This window comes from Nicotiana tabacum, chromosome 6 (assembly GCF_000715075.1).
Source record: "Nicotiana tabacum cultivar K326 chromosome 6, ASM71507v2, whole genome shotgun sequence".
NCBI lineage: Eukaryota > Viridiplantae > Streptophyta > Magnoliopsida > Solanales > Solanaceae > Nicotiana > Nicotiana tabacum.
Window position 1 is genome coordinate 157338346 of NC_134085.1, and position 18252 is coordinate 157356597.

At 35.7% G+C, this 18252-nt stretch overlaps 1 protein-coding gene across 1 annotated transcript; it reads right to left on the reverse strand.

The window, feature by feature from the left end:
- Positions 1–8227: 8227 nt before the first annotated feature.
- On the reverse strand, positions 8228–16338 carry LOC107799761 (uncharacterized). The gene is made up of 4 exons (XM_075255684.1): positions 15927–16338; positions 14822–15032; positions 8940–13681; positions 8228–8684 (listed from the first exon to the last, which is right to left on the reverse strand). Exons 1-3 carry the CDS (start codon positions 16083–16085, stop codon positions 8943–8945), a joined length of 5109 nt encoding a protein of 1702 aa, XP_075111785.1. The 5' UTR covers positions 16086–16338; the 3' UTR covers positions 8228–8684; positions 8940–8942.
- Positions 16339–18252: the final 1914 nt, after the last annotated feature.

The window sequence follows — 18252 nt, forward strand, 5'->3', positions numbered from 1 at the left end:
TGGATTCCTGTTCCACTAAATCGTAAGGTGTATGTACGTTAAAACATAACAATGATGTAACTAATGAATTAGCTTAGTAATGTACTTTTATGATCTTTTGTTGTCTAATTGATGAAATCATGTCTTCTCTTGATCATAAGTGAGTCGGGTAGAAAGTGTCTAACAGGCTTGCTCGACTGAGATCACTCGGTTGAGCGTCGGTCGTGCTCCCCGAGCTCGGGGCATGACAGAGTATTGACTAAAAGTCGAGGTTGATATTGTGGAAGCAAATGTTGAAGTAAACTTGTTGTTGTCATTTCTATCTCCATATTATTGTTCTTTATTTTGGTGAGGAAGAGTGTTACTGCACGAAGGGTGATGTCGTGACCTTCTTATTTGATTTACATGGCGAGGTTGAGAGTAAAAGCACGAAGGGTGATGTTGTGCCATGTTATGAGAGTGTAATGCACGAAGGGTGATGTTGTGCCATGTTATGAGAGTGTAATGCACGAAGGGTGATGCCGTGTCATTCTTATTTGATTTATATGGTGAGGTTGAGTGTTAAAGCACGAAGAGTGATGCCATGTTGTTTCTATTGATTATCTGGTGAGATTGAGAGTAAAAACATGAAGGGTGATGTCGTACATTTTTCGTTGTTATGTTTACTTTTTATTACTGGTACAAGGTGTACTAGCTGCTTAAATTTCTTTACTGTTGTGATTCTTTATCTTGCAATACCCTCAGCATGTTTTCCCTCTCGTTATTATCTGTTCAGCTTCTATTAGTTGTTATTGTGTTTGTATATTGTTTAAAATGCACATGTTTATGTATTTGTCTTGTCCTAGCCTCGTCACTACTTCGCCGAGGTTAGGCTCGACACTTACCAGTACATGGGGTCGGTTGTACTGATACTGCACTCTGCACTTTCTGTGTAGATTTTGGTATTGTCCTGAGTTGATGCCGAGTTTGGCAGCTGGACTTGATTGTCAGGAGACCAAGGTAGATCTGCTTGCGTCCGCAGACCCTCGAGTCTCTTCCTAGATTTGTTACCTTACTGTTTCTTTCTTTCAGAACATTGTATTACCTTTCAGACTTTGTATGTAGTAAATTGTAGTAGCTCGTGAGTTGTGACTCCAGATCCTAAACGGTTTAAGTTATTTTGGGTTTTATAATATTTCGCAAACTCTGTTTAGTTTAATTAAATTCTATTATTAAAAAAAATTGAAGTTGATTTTGTGAATACACTAACGTTGGCTTGCCTAGTAAGTGAAATGTTAGGCGCCATCACGGTCCTGAAGGTGGGAATTCCGGGTCGTGACATTAATAGAGAGTCTTTGTAGTAATTTTCATAACGTTGTGTGTTTTTGGGATCATTGTTATTCCACAAATACTATATCATATCTTCCTCAAATGCTTTATCGAGCATAATATATATTAACAAAATTGTGTGAACTAATTACTTTAATAGCTAATTATGTCGTTGCGTTAAGTTTCATACTCTATCTCTTACTATGTTGATACATTAAGCCATATGCTTAAGTTTTATTTTCTCTCACAATTTGGCATTCATCCACGTACTCTCACCATTAATAGGTTTTTCATCACTTAATGCAACTATCATACTTATAGTCAATGCACTTGAATTATGTATTCGTACGCTACAGACGCACGTATAACATCACGTATAATCTTACTAATACTATCAAATCACTTCATTAGGAATTAAGCTAAAAATTATATAAGCATTTTCCTCAAAATCGCTTACTACCAATCCCAATAGTCTAAACGTGACTAAACTAGTACACTTTTTATTTTTTCGCTCAACTCTTTCCTTTTCTGATGAGACTCATAATAGAGAGTTGTATCCACAATATTGAACATTGAATATATTGCTCCTAGGAAAATAAAGTATATTCGTAAACCTTTTTTCAATAATGTCCAAAAATTTTGACTAATTACCAAACTTCTTTAAAGAAAAAAAAATTGGCAAAGGTTTTTTTTAAAAAATAGAGTTAACACAAAATGTACAGTATCTCCAATCTCAACTATAACCATACATACACATATCATGTATTCAAGACTACCCTTAGCCACACAAATATTATTGAAACTTTCAAGTTATTTGCAGCCATCTGCTAAAATGAACATCCCAAGTTTAAACTCTATTTAACGTAATGCATGAAAAAGGAAAGAAGGGGAAACATCCTAGATGTTCAGTAGCCTCAAGGTCATAAGTATGGACGTCTATATATTCATGAACAAGACTCTACCAAGCACTCCTCTATTACCCTGGACTTAAAGCCTAAGCTCTGATACCAACTTTGTCACGTCCCATAATACCCCTTTATATGTGACTGACACCTAGCTAATATTACCAGCTAGATGAACCAACTTATACCATATACTTAGCATTTATTCAAAACTCAACCAAAATAAATGTAAGTCCAAAATATGATAGTTAAATGCCAATAATTAATGGTCCAAATTATTCCATAAATATTTATAAATAATAACTACCAAAATGGAGGAACAATACTCTAGCCCAATCCCGCACTAAATCATGGAGCATCTAAGAGAATTACAAAAGACATCATATAAATAAATGATAAAGACTCTTTTGGTAGCCTCATTGAACAATGCGGTGGCTCACCTCAATAACTGAATCAACTCTAGCGAACTCGTTAGCTACTAGCTCCGTCTTCAATGATAGTATCTGCATGAACATGCGTGTAAGGAGTGAGTTATACGCGAATATAACCCAATAAAATCCTCGACCCGCTACTTCATATACTCCTAGAACAAGTGTTAGAAAATACAAACATACAACGAGCACAGAAATAATATGCACAGAGATTATTTCACCATATAATTACTCTATAAGGTCCAAACAGTTATTCAACAATATTATATATCTCAACACAATCTGCACTAAGAACTTGTCATAAACGGCAGTACAGAAAATTAACCAACCACCCCAGCGAGTCCACGACAGCATACAAAATTCCCCAATTTACCACGACGTCATACACAATGTCCTAAATATATTACGGTTGCGAAGAAATAATTTCTAACGCCCGAATGCCATAGCACGAGGTTACGCCACATCACACCACATCTCAAATCACTTATTAAATAATTTTAGATTTTTACAAAATAATATATATTTGTGGCGGGTCAAAGACAACTAATTCTACCAAGCACACGCTCGTCTCAACACATGAACCAGACAAACAAAATATAATTTCAAAACAGATTTTGAAAAAAGCAAGAATCAAAACTTAAAGTCTCACTAATCTCAAAGCTATCAAGCTCAACTCGACTTCTCACTTCATTCAAGCAATGCTGATTCGCAATTTACGATCTTAGCAAGTCAAAAATCCCAACTCTCCTTCAAAATTCTACTAGGACGAATCGCTACCTTCTGTTATACAATAATATTAGGTTGTTTTAGAATATCTAAGTAATACACTTTCGTCATGATTAGACCAGCAATGTAAGCCTCTAATTTGCTACTTTTTTTAAATTAATAAACTAGCAGTAGCTTATTCCCCATAATCGGCAAATTAATTTGTTCTCCAAATTTCTTTCTCAAGCCGTCATTTAAAGGCTTGCAAGGACTTAGGCACAAGCTTTTCTTTAAATATCAATTATATGTAAATCACACTTACAATGATAAGTAGTTTCATCCTGACATTCATCGGGGATAGGTACGGGGTCTGGGTCGGTCGATGAAGGAAAAATCAAAAAATCTTGCTTCATTGAAGTCCCTCATGGAAGAAGAATTGGCTGGTGATAAGAATTTGTGTTACCTTGAACTATTGTTTCCTTTGGAGACTTACTGAAACTTAGCACCTCTCTCCACTCCCAAATATATGCCCAACAACGTGCTGCCAAGATAGGGAAGGAGCAACAGTAGGTTCACTATAATAGCTAGTAAACCATGAATAATTCTGCGTTCCTTTTTTTTTTTTTGCCGCATGAGTTATGAGCATGCTATTAGGTATGTTGATTTTCTTGTGATGAGTGCCTCCGAATTTAAGGAATCAGATTTCCTCTTAGTTCTATCGATTAACTTGTTCTCATTGACTTGCAAACCAACCACAAGAATTCCTTAATATATTCATGGAGATAATTTAAGTGGTAACCTTCTGCCTTTGTCATTGCCATCAGAAATTCTTCCCTTTGGATGTTAATATTCATGTCACGTGAATAATAGTCATGGGAAATAATTAAAATTATCTCGATATTAATAACAATGTCGAAACCCATAACTGTAGATAAAGAAAAAGCTAAGTTTCTCACAGTATTTCACTTGTCTGTAGGTGCCGCCTACTAAGACCCCTTCTTCCTCTTCAGAACTACCCAAATATTTTCTCCTCTTGTTCCAAAAGCCAAGAAACCAAATTTCCCTTCACTCTTATTTTCTAGGTCATTGAACGCGCCACAAAAGATAATAGTCTTGGTCCACTTGTTTCAAGTTAATTAACAATATAGCTACCCTAATAACTTTGCAAATGCCCACTCATTTTATTTTCTAATTATCTTTCAAAAATATAAATTAATTATTCATCAAATATAGTGTAAGTTATCTCCACTAGCCACTTAGCATTTTCTATCCCATACTTACTTCATATCCCTTTATAAATAAATATTAGATTCATATGTAAACAAATACATACTTTATTGAGAAAAAAATATTCAGATAATAACTCAAAGGTTTACTTTCAAAAATATCGGGTCACTACAAATCCTACACAAAGGATCCGAGAATTTATTTCCTCGTATAATTAGTAACGTAATGTGTCTAATCTTGGCAATTGTTAGAGGCCATTTATGCGAATTTGTAATATTGGAGGTCAAACTGTGATCTCCTAACTACATGAAAGTATTACACGAAAAATCTTTCAATCGTGGAGGTGCTTACTGAAGTAGTTTAGTCAGTTCACACATTGTAGATGACATTACCAACTCATGGGCCAGCACTATAATATATGGGCTTTATTGATCCGTCTTCTTGGATCTCAATGCCTGTATTATCGTCTGCAAGTTGTCCTTGGACTACTCTGCTGGACAAGCACATTACATGTAAGGGCTATATCGGGGGAAGTATACAAATGGCTATTTTTAGAGCTGTTATTTAGGGATTAGTCAGAACTTATTCTGTCTTGAAACTTTGAATTAAAAATTTAACTTAACGACTTTGTGTCCTGAAAAATTGAACTAAAAAACTAAAGTTAAGGACACACTAGCTAATTTTTAAAAAGCAACCCTCTAAGACTGGTTACCTAGTGTCATTTCTACGGTGATATCGTAGCTCAAGCCCAATATAACAATTTTGAGAAGCTCCTTTAACTACCATTTTTTCCCATCTTTTCTTGAACCGAGGCTCTATTGAAAATAGTCTTTTTATCTGTTTAAGGTAGATGTAAGGTCTGCGTATATACACGCTCCTCAAACCTTTATATTATTATTATTATTATTATTATTATTATTATTATTATTATTGTTGTTGTTATTGTTGTTACTGAAGCTTTTTTGAGCATGCTCAACAAGTCTACTGAATATAAAGAAAAGGAGAGAGGTTTATCCTATAACTAGAGATAAGTGGGTTTTCCTATGCTCATAAGCAAATATGAGTATGGGTTCTATGAAAACGAGCAAGCTTTATAGTGTATAGAACAAGATGAGGTGACGCAATAAGTAGTACTAGATAACATGGTTTCAAAGAAAACACAATAAAAATACATAAAGCTGAAATTTAGATATGTGATCCATGTCAAGTATAATGCTTCAGGAGCCCAAGAGCCAAACCCTGGAAGCAAAAAAAAAAAAGAGAAAGTTAAAGAAAACACAAGATAAAAAAAATGAAGGTAAATCATTAACATAATTCATGCTTAGTTAATGTAGCAGTTCATCGAACATCTGACGAAATCACTACAATCTGTTATAGTAACACAAGATAACTCTGACTACAAATAAACTGATAAAATATAATGGTTGTGGGGTGCCTTTTCTAAAAAATATTACTCCACGCTTACTAATAAAATATTTATTTATGTGCATCAAAACAATAACTGCACACTATTTACTTATATAAAATTCTATAATATTTATAATATTTTTTTTTATTTTAAATTATTACAACTATGAGTACTATAAATTTATTCATACTATTCCTTTTTTTTCCCTTCAATGCCAGGCCGCCAATGACAATATTTTTTTATTAATACTTACTAGATGTGGGTGCACGTGCCCATTCCCGATATAGTTGATTGTCACAAATTAATTTCTTCATGTGGAACATTGACAAACACATGAAAAGGTATGTGACTGGATTGGTTGGTACATTTAATGTGCAACCATAGTTTAAGCAGAACAACATATTCAAACTGAAAGGCCACACAGGTGCCAACTAATCTCCACAAAATACAAACGTGAAAAAGTAAAACAAAGAATTCATGGAAGAATGCCAGCCAAATTATCCTTCTGGCAAACTTGGTCAAGCAGTGGATATTGGAGATGAAAAATGTGTAGTGGATTCAACAATAAATGAAAAATTTGCACGAAGCTCCCAAGGAAACATAACTAACATAACACATGCAACAATATGAAAAGAACATCAATTAAGAATTCGAATTCGGAACACGGTCTTAATTCAAACATCATTAAGTAGATTCCTGCTTTCGCATGCTGCATCAACCACAATGGAAGTTCCAATAATCCAATTAGGTATCAAGCAATATAGAGTAAACATATGCAATAAGGGGTGAGGATCTAAGAGAATTGACTTTACTACACTGAAGACGTAAATAAGTGTTCATATCTTAAGTCTTTATCCAGTGTCAATGTAAGTAGAGTATATATATCAAAATAAAGCAGAGTATATATATCAAGAGAGGATAATTGTCTTGGTTTACCAAGTTTTAGAGTTTACTTCACAAATAAAAATGTTGAAGACAAGAAGAACGAAGTTAATATTGCTATGTTTTCTTTCAGTAATTATCAAGAGATGGCAACCATAAAACTACAATTCCATACAAATGTCATTTTATATGACTAACATTGTATAGTCGCTCTCAAAATAATAGTTAAAAATATATATATATTTTATATACTTTTGTAGCTACCAAATATAAATAACTTATGCCGCGGGCTAAGAGCGATTGTTGCCCATACTTACATATATGTATCATTTGCCACATGTAAAATAGAATTTCCCAAACTAGGAAGAGGAGAAAAGGCTTAACAGACTCTCCTAGCTCAACCTTAGAATTTATGTTTTGTGACTCATGATGTAAATAGTATTTACGCAGTCTGTTCACTTAAAAGATTGTTTAGATAAATCTATTTAATAATATTGATTTATACCCTAGAATAAATGAGAATTGACCTGTTAAAGCAAGTTAAATTACATTGATGATGTCAAAAATTAACTCTAAGGTCAGTGTAAATAACTTTAATGTTTTTTCCTTTTTACCATTTAATGTGCCATGCAGTTAAGAAGAATTTATTTAAGGACACAACCCCAATAGCAGCTATCACACCAACTGTCCCTATGGCTGCTACCATACAACCATTAACAAGGTAAGCATGTGATTCTTTCTGTCAATTATAGATGGTTTGGAATATTATCTTCCTCAGTATATAAGCTAACCATAACTAAGAAGTCCAATTGAAAATGTGTGCACATTGGCAATTTTCCACATCCTAAAATTAGTGAGGAAAACATTACTAATTGTTGTGTTAAAACAGGTAATCTTTACTCTTTCTCAATATGTAGAGTTGAATGAAACTTTTCATTTCTTATGACAGAGATTTTAAACTGTTAGTTAAAAGCTGTTACAATTACTCAATTTATTTTGAATCAGCTTTTTCTTCTAAGGAAGTTAGTGGACACACACTGAGGCACGAATCTAATGAAAAAATATTTCTTAAGTTGCACAAAAACTGGAATAGCAAAACATAAACAGAAGCAACAGCATTTGGCATATAACAAATCAAAAAGATTGATTAGCAGTAAAGTAAATATGTTTCACATCTCATACAGTACAGGAGCCTGTCTTATGAATCCTTTCGACCACTTTAACCAATCCATTCACTTTTTACTTTTGCTTCCAAGCACACACATGATGATTTCTTCGAGAAGCTTTAAAATACAAAAGAAGTAACACTAGACATTTAAATGCCAAGATAAAATAGTAAACAGTTCAATCAGATCGTCAATAGTGTGGAGCATGAAGCTAGCAAATAGATAAAATAAAACGCAAAGACCAATTGATTCCAAGCAAGGGATTCCAAGTTACAATTTGTTGCTAAAGGCCAATTGATAAATGCCTTCTCTATACGCGCATGAGCATGCACACACACCACATTATGGTAGATAAGCATGCAAACTAAAGAGTTTGTATGGAACTGGGTGAAGATGGAGAGGACCAATCTTAAAAACTTGGAAAAGAGGAATAATAATGCTTTTCAGCAACTGTATCTCCAAGTGCAAATTTAGTAAATTGCATAGAAAACCTTAGAGCAGCAAACTACAAATCAGAGGGCATTAAGAACTAGCGGGGATTTATAACAAAAGCTAAATCTTCATGCAAGAGACTTCTCACAAGACCAGAGAACACCAGAAATCCCATTTGGTATCTCTAGAGGGCCTCACCCAACCGTAAAGTTCTCCCTAACCATTCACAACCATGTCTTCCTGCCTGCACAAATAGAACATTTCACGTTAGTTAATCCTTTGTTGTATGTCCAACAATGAATAGATTAGTAACCATCTCAACTAACTATACCATAAAGTAGTTTGATGGCCTGGCCTTATGCAGTTTAAAAGAGAGAATGCATCAGGAAGTGAGAGTTAAGTAGATGATCAAGTTTTAACATCATTTAAGTCAACTTTCAGAATTTCTTCGACAAGTTTCAGTGTAAATGGGGATGGTGGATTTAGTGTGCATAAATACCTATTAGGAAGTGAAGGCAGCAGAAAGGAGTTCTTCATCCTCCAAAAATATCTGCAGATTCTTTGTTTTCATCAAGAACCCAACAGCTGCCTCATCGAATTCCAGGATGAATCCCAACTTGATCAATTCAGCCAGTTGATGCACAAAATCATCTCTCTCCCTTAGAATTCCCTCGGCAACTACTTCTGAGAAATATGTAGCAAACTCGAGCTTACATCTGTAACCACCTGATTTGTCCAGCTTCTGTATAAAAATCTTTGCATTTTCTCTATCCCAGCACATCATTCGGCTCACTTTCACGTTCAGGACATCACCAGAAGAAAGTGACAGACAGTAATCCATGGTTATTGGTTCCAGTGTCGCACAAATACCAACATCCACGAGGCTTTTGAGAGCTTCATGTCTCGTACGCGCTTCCATTTGAAGTGAAGGATCAGCAAGGAAGCCAAGGATTAACTTAATCAAACCCTTTCCGATGAAGATTTCCTTCGGCTGCACCTGCTCAAGTCCAACACAATTAACAGAAGACAAGCCATTTTTCAGAACAGATTCAGACAAATTACGAACACCAATTTTGCCATAAATTTCAAGCAGCTTCTGCCGAGGCAAAGATGGCAAGCTTGGTTGTGGATACCAAACGAACAAGGGATGAGAAGAAGACTGTTCAAATAAATCCTTCAGATAGAGATCATCAGCAATAAAAACATCACGTTTATCAAGCACCAAAATTTTGTTCGAGCCTGAACCCACAGGAAGTTTTGACAAGTTCTCAGATAGAAATTTCTCGGTTCTTGGGCTCCAGTGCTTCACAATGAACTCCCAGAAGGTTTGACACTCTGATTGTGACAAACTGCGGTCCGCGTCTTCCCATGACTTCCAAAGCTTGAGAAAATCATCAAGAGAAGGATTGCTTTTGACACCTAATTTGGAGAAGAAACTGATCAGTTCTTTATCATAGTGCTTTTCTAAAACATGCAGCTGCAGGCCAAAGAAACCACTTTTGTCGTGCAGAACACAATCATCAGGATTCACCCACTCTCCATCGTTATCACCATTTGAAATCCATATTTTTCTAGGATCTTCTTTAGTTGGTTCCCAGTTGAACTTACTCAAGTACTTGTAAATCCGAGTGATAGTGACGCTGCTGGAGTGGCAATCAAGGTAATCGGCAAGCAATGAGCATCCATCTCCAATTTCAACCACAACACCAAGAGACTTGAGCTCTTTCTTATACGACCCTATTTTGGAGCCATAAAAATTTTCATCGATGAAAGGACCATCTTCTGGCTGTAAGAGAGGATTCCACTGGGGACCAAACAACAAACACTTATCTGGAGACCTGTAACCAGCATTAGTCTTCATCCATTTTCTAGCAAGTTTTGACCGCAACGTAGCAATCTGATCATTATGCTCCGTCTCCAACTTCCTCAAGCAGTCTAACAACGAGAATGCGACTGGAACAGTAATGACGCTAGGGTCTTCAGGTAATCGAAGGCTTGCAGGCACAAACTTTACCCCACTTTCAAATGTCACGGTAACTCCCATACTCTTAAGTTCATCCTTGTACTCATGAATGTCCCTTCCATACCGAGCCTCACTATCATCAACGAAAGGCAACAGAGAGATTGAAGAGATAGATTCCCAGTCTGAACCAAAGAGTATACAATCTTCAGGTACTTTATCAACACCAATTCGAGTTCGCAACCACTTGACCTTTTGAAAGCAGCTCTTAAGATCTGAAGGAAACTTAATTCTGGCTGTCTTCAACTTTCTGTAGCATGCAAGAAGAGAAAGGGCACTATCCTTGTTTAAGGCACCCTTCGCTGTCTGCTGCTTAAAAACAGAAGCAAAAGCTTGAGTTGCCCCCTCAAAATTAACAACCACCCCTAGTTTCTGCAACTCGCTTTTATATGACAAGATATCGCTTCCATAGAACTTTGTATCAATAAGAGGAAAACTGCCAAAAACCTGCAGCAGGCAGCCCCACACAGGATCAAGCAAAAAACATTCAGCTGGAGATTTACACCCCATGTTTATGGTCTTCATACATTTGCTATCCCTAAGTGCCCTGCATATTTTGTCAGATGACCTCAGATGGTTAATGCACTTAAGTATCAAGAGCAAAGCATCAGAACTCAGGCACCCCAGGCGTGCTGGAGACCTCAGGTTGTCAACAACAAGCTGGTAATTTTGCCTGAAACCAAAAACCACTCCAAGCAGCTCCAATTCTGTTCTAAAAGAAAGAATCTCATCACCATAATGTTTTTGGTCAATGAATGGGATGTCACTGATCTGTGAGGCAGCATTCCACTCGCTGTCAAAGAAGACAGATTCCAAAGGGGTCTTCTCACCTTGAGTAGTCCGCAACCACCTTCTATCATTAATGCTATTGATGAAGGTGTCTGGGGAGAGATATTTCTCCCTCAAATACTTGATGAAATTGAGTATTGATATCACTTGGCCTTTGGTTAAAGTAGAATAAGTTGCCAGAGACATAAAATGTTCTCCAATATATGTACATGCCTCTTTAAATTCAAACATGACACCAGCTGTACTTAACTCATCCTTGTACTGTTTTAATTCACTTCCATAAAATCCCTGATCAACTAATGGAATATCTACAAGAACTGATCCATTCTGCAAAAGATGTCCCCATGATGAAGTATGGAAGAATGATTTTGATGGAGGCCTGTAGCCAAGGCAACCACTCAGAGATACCCTCAACCAGCTTCCCTCCCTTATGCAGGTTAAGAATCTTCTAGGCAAGGAAAACCCATTCATTTTCAATTTACGAATCCATGCTAGCATCAGCAATGCATTTTCCTTGGTTAGTGGAGAAGACAAGCTGGAAATTGCTGCATCAGGAGGAGGTAAGTCAGGAATGTCCATAGCTGCAACATAAATTTTGAGAAATCCCAGAAGCTCTTTCTTGCTGGTACAAACTCCAGCATAGCTGCCGGAATGCAAATAATCTTCTCCAAGCTCAACATAGCCTTCATATATCCACGGGTTTGAACCAATCAACTGCACCCATTTACTTCCATTAGCAGGCACCACTACCCCTTTCCTTTGCCTGGCAACATGTCCATAGTTATCAACAAGCGGCATTTTACTACATAAGGTAGCAACTTGTTCTTTAGATAAATAATTTCTCGCAAGGGACTGATGTAAGAAGTGGCTGAAAGCCACGGCAAGTTTTTGATCATCACTGAGTGAGTTAAGAACCAGAAGAGCATAGTCGTACACATTTGCTGAGCTCACATTGACCTCATCTCTAAGCCAATCCAAAACAGTCTGCCTTTTAGAATGACTCCGGACTGCTTCTTGTGTTGATTTGGCAAAGAAAAGATGATTAGCAAAACGAAATTCTGAGTTCCAGTTGATCAGCCAAGAGATGTGACCAGATTCCCGAGACAAAAGCAATGAATAATCACCACTCAATGCCTCATATATGCTACACAAGGTGACATCATCATCAAAATCAACATATTTCAAAAGTTGTATGTTCCTCATCTCAGTTGTCTTGAAAGAAGACAACCATTTCTCAGCCACAAATGATAGAAGTTCTAAGTAAACATCCTCTGAGACACCCAAAACAAGATTGGAACTCTGAATGCATTTTGCATACCATTCATTGTCAACTTGTTTCACCTCCAAAAAGTTTAAAATGTGGTTGTACATCTCCTTATCAAAAGCAGAGTTGACAATGAATGTTCCATGGGACGAGATGTTATGCAATATGACCCCCTGCTTCCTCGCCTTGTTCAGCAGATTCCAGAAAGCAGGGTTCAACCTACCAACACCATTGGATTTCTGGAAGAACTGTTGTTCCATGTATGATTCGCATGGAATGATACTTTCATCCAGCAGTTTTCTTTTAATGGAATCTCTCACGTCGTTAAGAATTGGATAAGGAGATGCATTGACTGGTAAAAAGCCAAACATATGAGTGAGAGTAGAAACTGGAGCACCTTCATTAGCTCTCACAAGCGATGTGAAAGCACTGACAAAAGCAGAAGAGACGCAGTCAAGAATGCCCCGGTTCCATATGTCATCAAGAAGGATTGTCTCCCTTGATGATGCTAAAAGAAAATCGGCCTGAATTATGAAAGGGAAGTTCGTGACCATCTCCGTGGGAAGAAAAGCATAAATCCCGGGGGAACTGGTTCCCCTGTTGAGGCGCTCTCCATTGGGAAAAGCTAATGTGATGACCCACTCATCGACATCCATTCTTCTATCCACCCTGTGCTCCCGCCTAACAGGAAACTTCTGTTTCCACATGTAGTAACTGCATTCCCCCAAACCAGATTTTTCGTCAGCTGAGAGATGGAGCATGTAGGATTCAGCATCAATGTTCTTCTTCTTAACAAAATCGGTCTCACTTGAAATTGAAATAGCACTAACGGTATTAAGCCTGGGATCCTCATTGTCTTCCCTGACAGAAAGTTTCTTTATCTTTGAAAGAAAGAGAAGAACTTCAGGATGGATGCTTGAAAGCTGCTGCTTAACAGGTTTCACCTTGTCAGGTTTCAGTGGTAGCACTATAGTTGTGGCTGGAAGGGTAGCAGAAGACCCATAGATTTGTTTTATAACTGAAAGAGTTGGGTTTGCCTCCACCCATTCAGGTACAATATAGCCTACATTGCAGTGCTGGCAAGGTTCCTCGCTGAATCGTATCTGGTACCCATTGCTGAAGATGTAGGGCTGCGCAGTGATGAGAAACACACTCTTGAAGCCAATGCCTGAGAGAAGAAACACACCAAGAACTTTCAGAAACAAATTACAACTACAGATGAGGTATACGCATATTCAATTAAGAAAAACATAAGAAGATCAGTCAAACGCGAATGCATTACATGACTTATTTAAGTTGAAACGAATACATTTTAAGCTAGTATCTGAAGGGAGAAAATTGTATGCAGTTCTACTCCACTAAAGTGAATTTCATTCAAAAATCATGTTCGCGGTCTCTTTTGAGTGCACATCTCCAAACATTGGAGTGTCAGATTTTAAAGATGGGAGACTAACACAAAGCAGAACTATCACCTGCATCTCAATGCTGGGATGTAAACTGAAATACAATGTGTTTGTAGACATATCTTTTAGGCACCAAAAAGAGGGAAGATGAGGTTAAAAGGAAACAAACGTAATATTATCTAGAAAAGATACCATCGATCCACTTGTCAAAATAATAATAAGATATCATTGTTCCTTCTAGCAACTCTTTTTTAGCGTAGAGGAAAGAGGGGGAAATGTGATAAGGTAGAGGAAGAGAAAAAAAATATAGCACTTCATTGCAATGAAAGCAAGGCTTTAGCTTTTATCAGCTTACAACCCAGTTATTTTATTTTTTAAGAACAACCCAATTCTCTTTTCAAACAGACATGGTTCAGTTGATTATTTGGATTTCAATTATCGAAGTCACAACATGAAAGCAATTATCCCTCAAAATTAATTTTTTGGTCAGTCAAGCTCAAAATGTAGGGGGAAAGAAATCAGTTAATTCATAAAGTCTCAACCCCATACAAGTTGGGTTCAGCTTTGTATTCCTTCTGCTCTATTCAGGCCGATCTCATTCCCATACAACAAAATAGTCTTCTAAAACAAATTAGGAATTCTCTTCAACTATTAAGTTCTCTAAACATAAAGGAGGATATTTTTATCAATTAACATATAAAGATTAACGAAACATGAAGGCAACCAGCAGGTATGACAAAGAGCAGCAGCACTTGAAAATATTCACTAATTAAAGCAGAAACAGACCGAGCCAAATATACGCAAAAATGAACACACGATCAATATTTAGGAACAATCAATTGATATACACATGCCATGGATAGGAACAAGTAGTAGACTAAAATTGTACAAAGTTTTTTTATTACCTTTCTCGCCGATGTAGCCACGTTTGCGATTGCCCTTCTTAGTAGAACGTCCGACGCTGCAAATGGACTCGATATTTTTGCGGGAGAATCCTTTCTCGTTGTTGAAGATCAAAAGCGTCGCCTGAGCTCCGGTGTCCGTTATATCTTTGGAAGTAATCACAAATTCCAGCGACGGGTCCACGCCTTCGTGGTACTCGTTATCCTCCGCGTTCTGCAGTTACGAATTACAATTATTTATTAATTATACGGATTAAATATTATATTATGTACATAAGATTAAATTTTATTTTTGTCTATGATAAATCCCCTTAACATGTACAAGTACGTAGTGGCAAAGTCAGTAATTTACTAATGGGTTCAAACTTGAAAGAAGTGAAAAAAGAATTTCGAGAGAGTATTTAATATATATTATATGCCTCTATATATGGATTAAATATTATATTTGTCTATGATAAATCCCCTTAACACGAATAGATAGTGGCGAAGCAAGGAATTTACTAAGGGTTCAAACTTGGGAGAAGTAAAAAAAGAATTCCGAGAGATAAAATCTAATATTTTACCTATATACGCAATCTAATATTTTACTTATATTTGCCGGAATTTTTGGTACACCTATAAAAATATAAGTGTTTACGTTGAATTCTACAAATAAATATTTCTTGAAGAAACATGTTTTATTAAAATGGGCAAAAAAGGAATTTTTATACAAATAACCCATATTGTTTACTTTTTTCTGGCCATATACATAAAAATAAAATAAAAAAGATAATGTATTGCTTGCTTCACTCAAACATTGTTAACCTTTCTCAAAACAATCCAAATATCTCCATACGTTATAGCATTACTTGTAGCCAAACAAAAACTAATTAACAAAATGATTTCTTAAAATTAAATAAAAAAAAAAATCATAGATTTTTCGTTGTACCGAATACACCATTTTCTGCTTTCTGACAACCCTTTTGCTCTTTAGATACCTCGATGTTTGAAATTTGGTTCCAACAATAAAAATATTTTATGATAGATGAGAAGCAAATGTTTTAATCAATAATTAAACATTGCTATCAATAACCTGTATTAATGCAGAGAGAAGGGAGAAAAAAATAACCTGGACAAGTTCCATGAAAAAGTGAACGTCCTTAGCATAAAGTTCAGCAGAGAGATTTTTGACAGCTTGATGAAGGTCCTCAGTGAGTGGATTAGTTTCACCTCCAATGGAGAACTTGCTTCTCCTTATTTCTTCTATGTGCTCTTTCGCCGTCGCCATTATATTGTTGATCGTTTGATCACTTACACCTCAAATAAAATATGATTCTTCTTCTTCTAGTCTAGCAGAGAGAAATAGAAAAGTATTAGCAGTACATTGAGAGCGAGGTTGTGTCTCGACTTTTGAGCCATTTATAGAGTGGTAGCAATCTAGATGGACTGTTGAAAACCCACTGCGTGAAGGAAGCTCGTCGACTTGGACATTGACGGGGTGGACCCTATGGTACATTGAAATTTTACGTCTATTTTCAATTGAGTAAATGACCTTTTTTGTACTTAAAATATGTTTATTTAGTTAAAAAAGGTTACATTTCTATATAATACTATGTTTTACTTTAACGGAAAGTTAGTCGTTAAAGTTAAACGCAGTATAATACTACGTTTTATTAAAAAATTAATTTTTTAATAAAAACGTAGTATAGTACTGTATTTAAGGAAAATACAGTATTATACTGTCTTTCCCTATAATAAAATATAACTCCTCCTTCTTCTTCCCCACGATCTGTCTTCTTCCATTTTTAAAAACAATGCACCCCACCACTGCTGGTCCCCCCACCCCACCTCGCGATTAAAAAAAATCTTTTCCCCCGCCCGTCACATAAAAAGTGAAGAGCGCAGGTCCCGCATACAACCCAAGCTTTGAATTTCTTCTTTTGGAGTCAAAATTTCGAATTTATGATATTTCAAAACTTAATTGAGGTATTTCGATTTAGTTTATGTCAAAGCTCGTAGAGCATATGCATATTTATTTTGTTGAATGTGTTTCCACGTTGATTTGTGTTATATTTCCAATTAAATTTGTATGTTATTTTTAGTCGGATTGAATTATTAGCCTTGGGACAAAAAATAGTTAAAACTTGATAAATAATTTTTATTGTTAATGAAATTGTTCACAAATATCTTTTATTATTTTATATGTAATTTTGTGAATGTTATGTTCATATGTTTGTTGTTTTTATTTAGTTTAGATTATTTATTTGCTTAAAGAATAGTAGCCTTTTAGCGTAGTAAAATATAGAGCTTTTTAGCGTAGTAAAAATATAAAGCCTTATAGCGTAGTAAAATATAGAGCCTTTTAACGTAGTAAAATATAGAGCCTTTTAGCGTAGAATCTTTGTAGTTTAAGTATGTACTAACTACAAACGCTATCCAATTACACTTTACAAAATTAATTATTTAATTTATAAAATAAACTTACAAAACTAACAAATTAATATATATTGTCAAATTAACTCAAAAATCGAGCCTGGAACTCATAGATAATTACACTGTCCAATTAAATAATTAATTATTTAATTTATTAAACTAACAAAATTTTAAACTTATTAAAATTGACACATATAATAATTAAGGATAGCTTGGTGCTACTGGGTCTCAAATATCGAGCCTGGAACTCATAGATAATTACTCTGTCCAATTATAAAATTAATTATTTAATTTATTATAACACACAAAATTCTAAAAATATTGAAATTGACACACATAATAATTAAGGATAGGTTGGTGCTACTGGGCCTCAAATATCGAGCCTGGAACCCATAGATAATTACTCTGTCCAATTATAAAATTAATTATTTTATTTATAAAACTAACAAAATTCTAATTGAAATTGACACACATAATAATTAAGGATAGCTTGGTGCTACTAGGCCTCAAATATCGAGCCTGGAACTCATAGATATATACTTTGTCCAATTAAATATTGTATAACTTTAAAAAACAAAATTTTAAACTTATTGAAATTGACACACATAATAATTAAGGATAGTTTGGTGCTACTGGGCCTCAAATATCGAGCCTGGAACCCAAAGATAATTACTGTCCAAATATAAAATTAATTATTTAATTTATTATAACGCAAACACACAATTAATATTGTTTAAATTACACTAGACGACATGGACTTGTCGCATGTGCATCCTGGACCAGCCGCGGATCAGGTATTAGTGTTACAGGGCGAGCATAGGTCCTCCTATATATGGGAGGGACATCTATTGGATCGGACTCTCCATGCCAGGAGATCGGACGACTTGTGGGAATTTTTGAAGGGGAGAGTTTTCCATGCCCGCATAGTCTATCGCCTGCGTGCTACGGGCTTCCTTAGAATTTTTGAGATTGGGCGGATGCAGCTCAACTGGTCTCTCATCACGGCGTTGATAGAGCAGTGG

Bases quoted from the DNA above. Each gene is read 5' to 3' on its own strand.
- LOC107799761 (XM_075255684.1), bottom strand. From the start codon at position 16,085: ATGGCGACGGCGAAAGAGCACATAGAAGAAATAAGGAGAAGCAAGTTC. The intron at 15,033-15,926 runs GTTATTTTTTTC...TCGTAACTGCAG, and splicing joins TTTTCATGGAACTTGTCCAG to AACGCGGAGGATAACGAGTA. The intron at 13,682-14,821 runs GTAATAAAAAAA...TTCTTCTCTCAG, and splicing joins TGGCTACATCGGCGAGAAAG to GCATTGGCTTCAAGAGTGTG.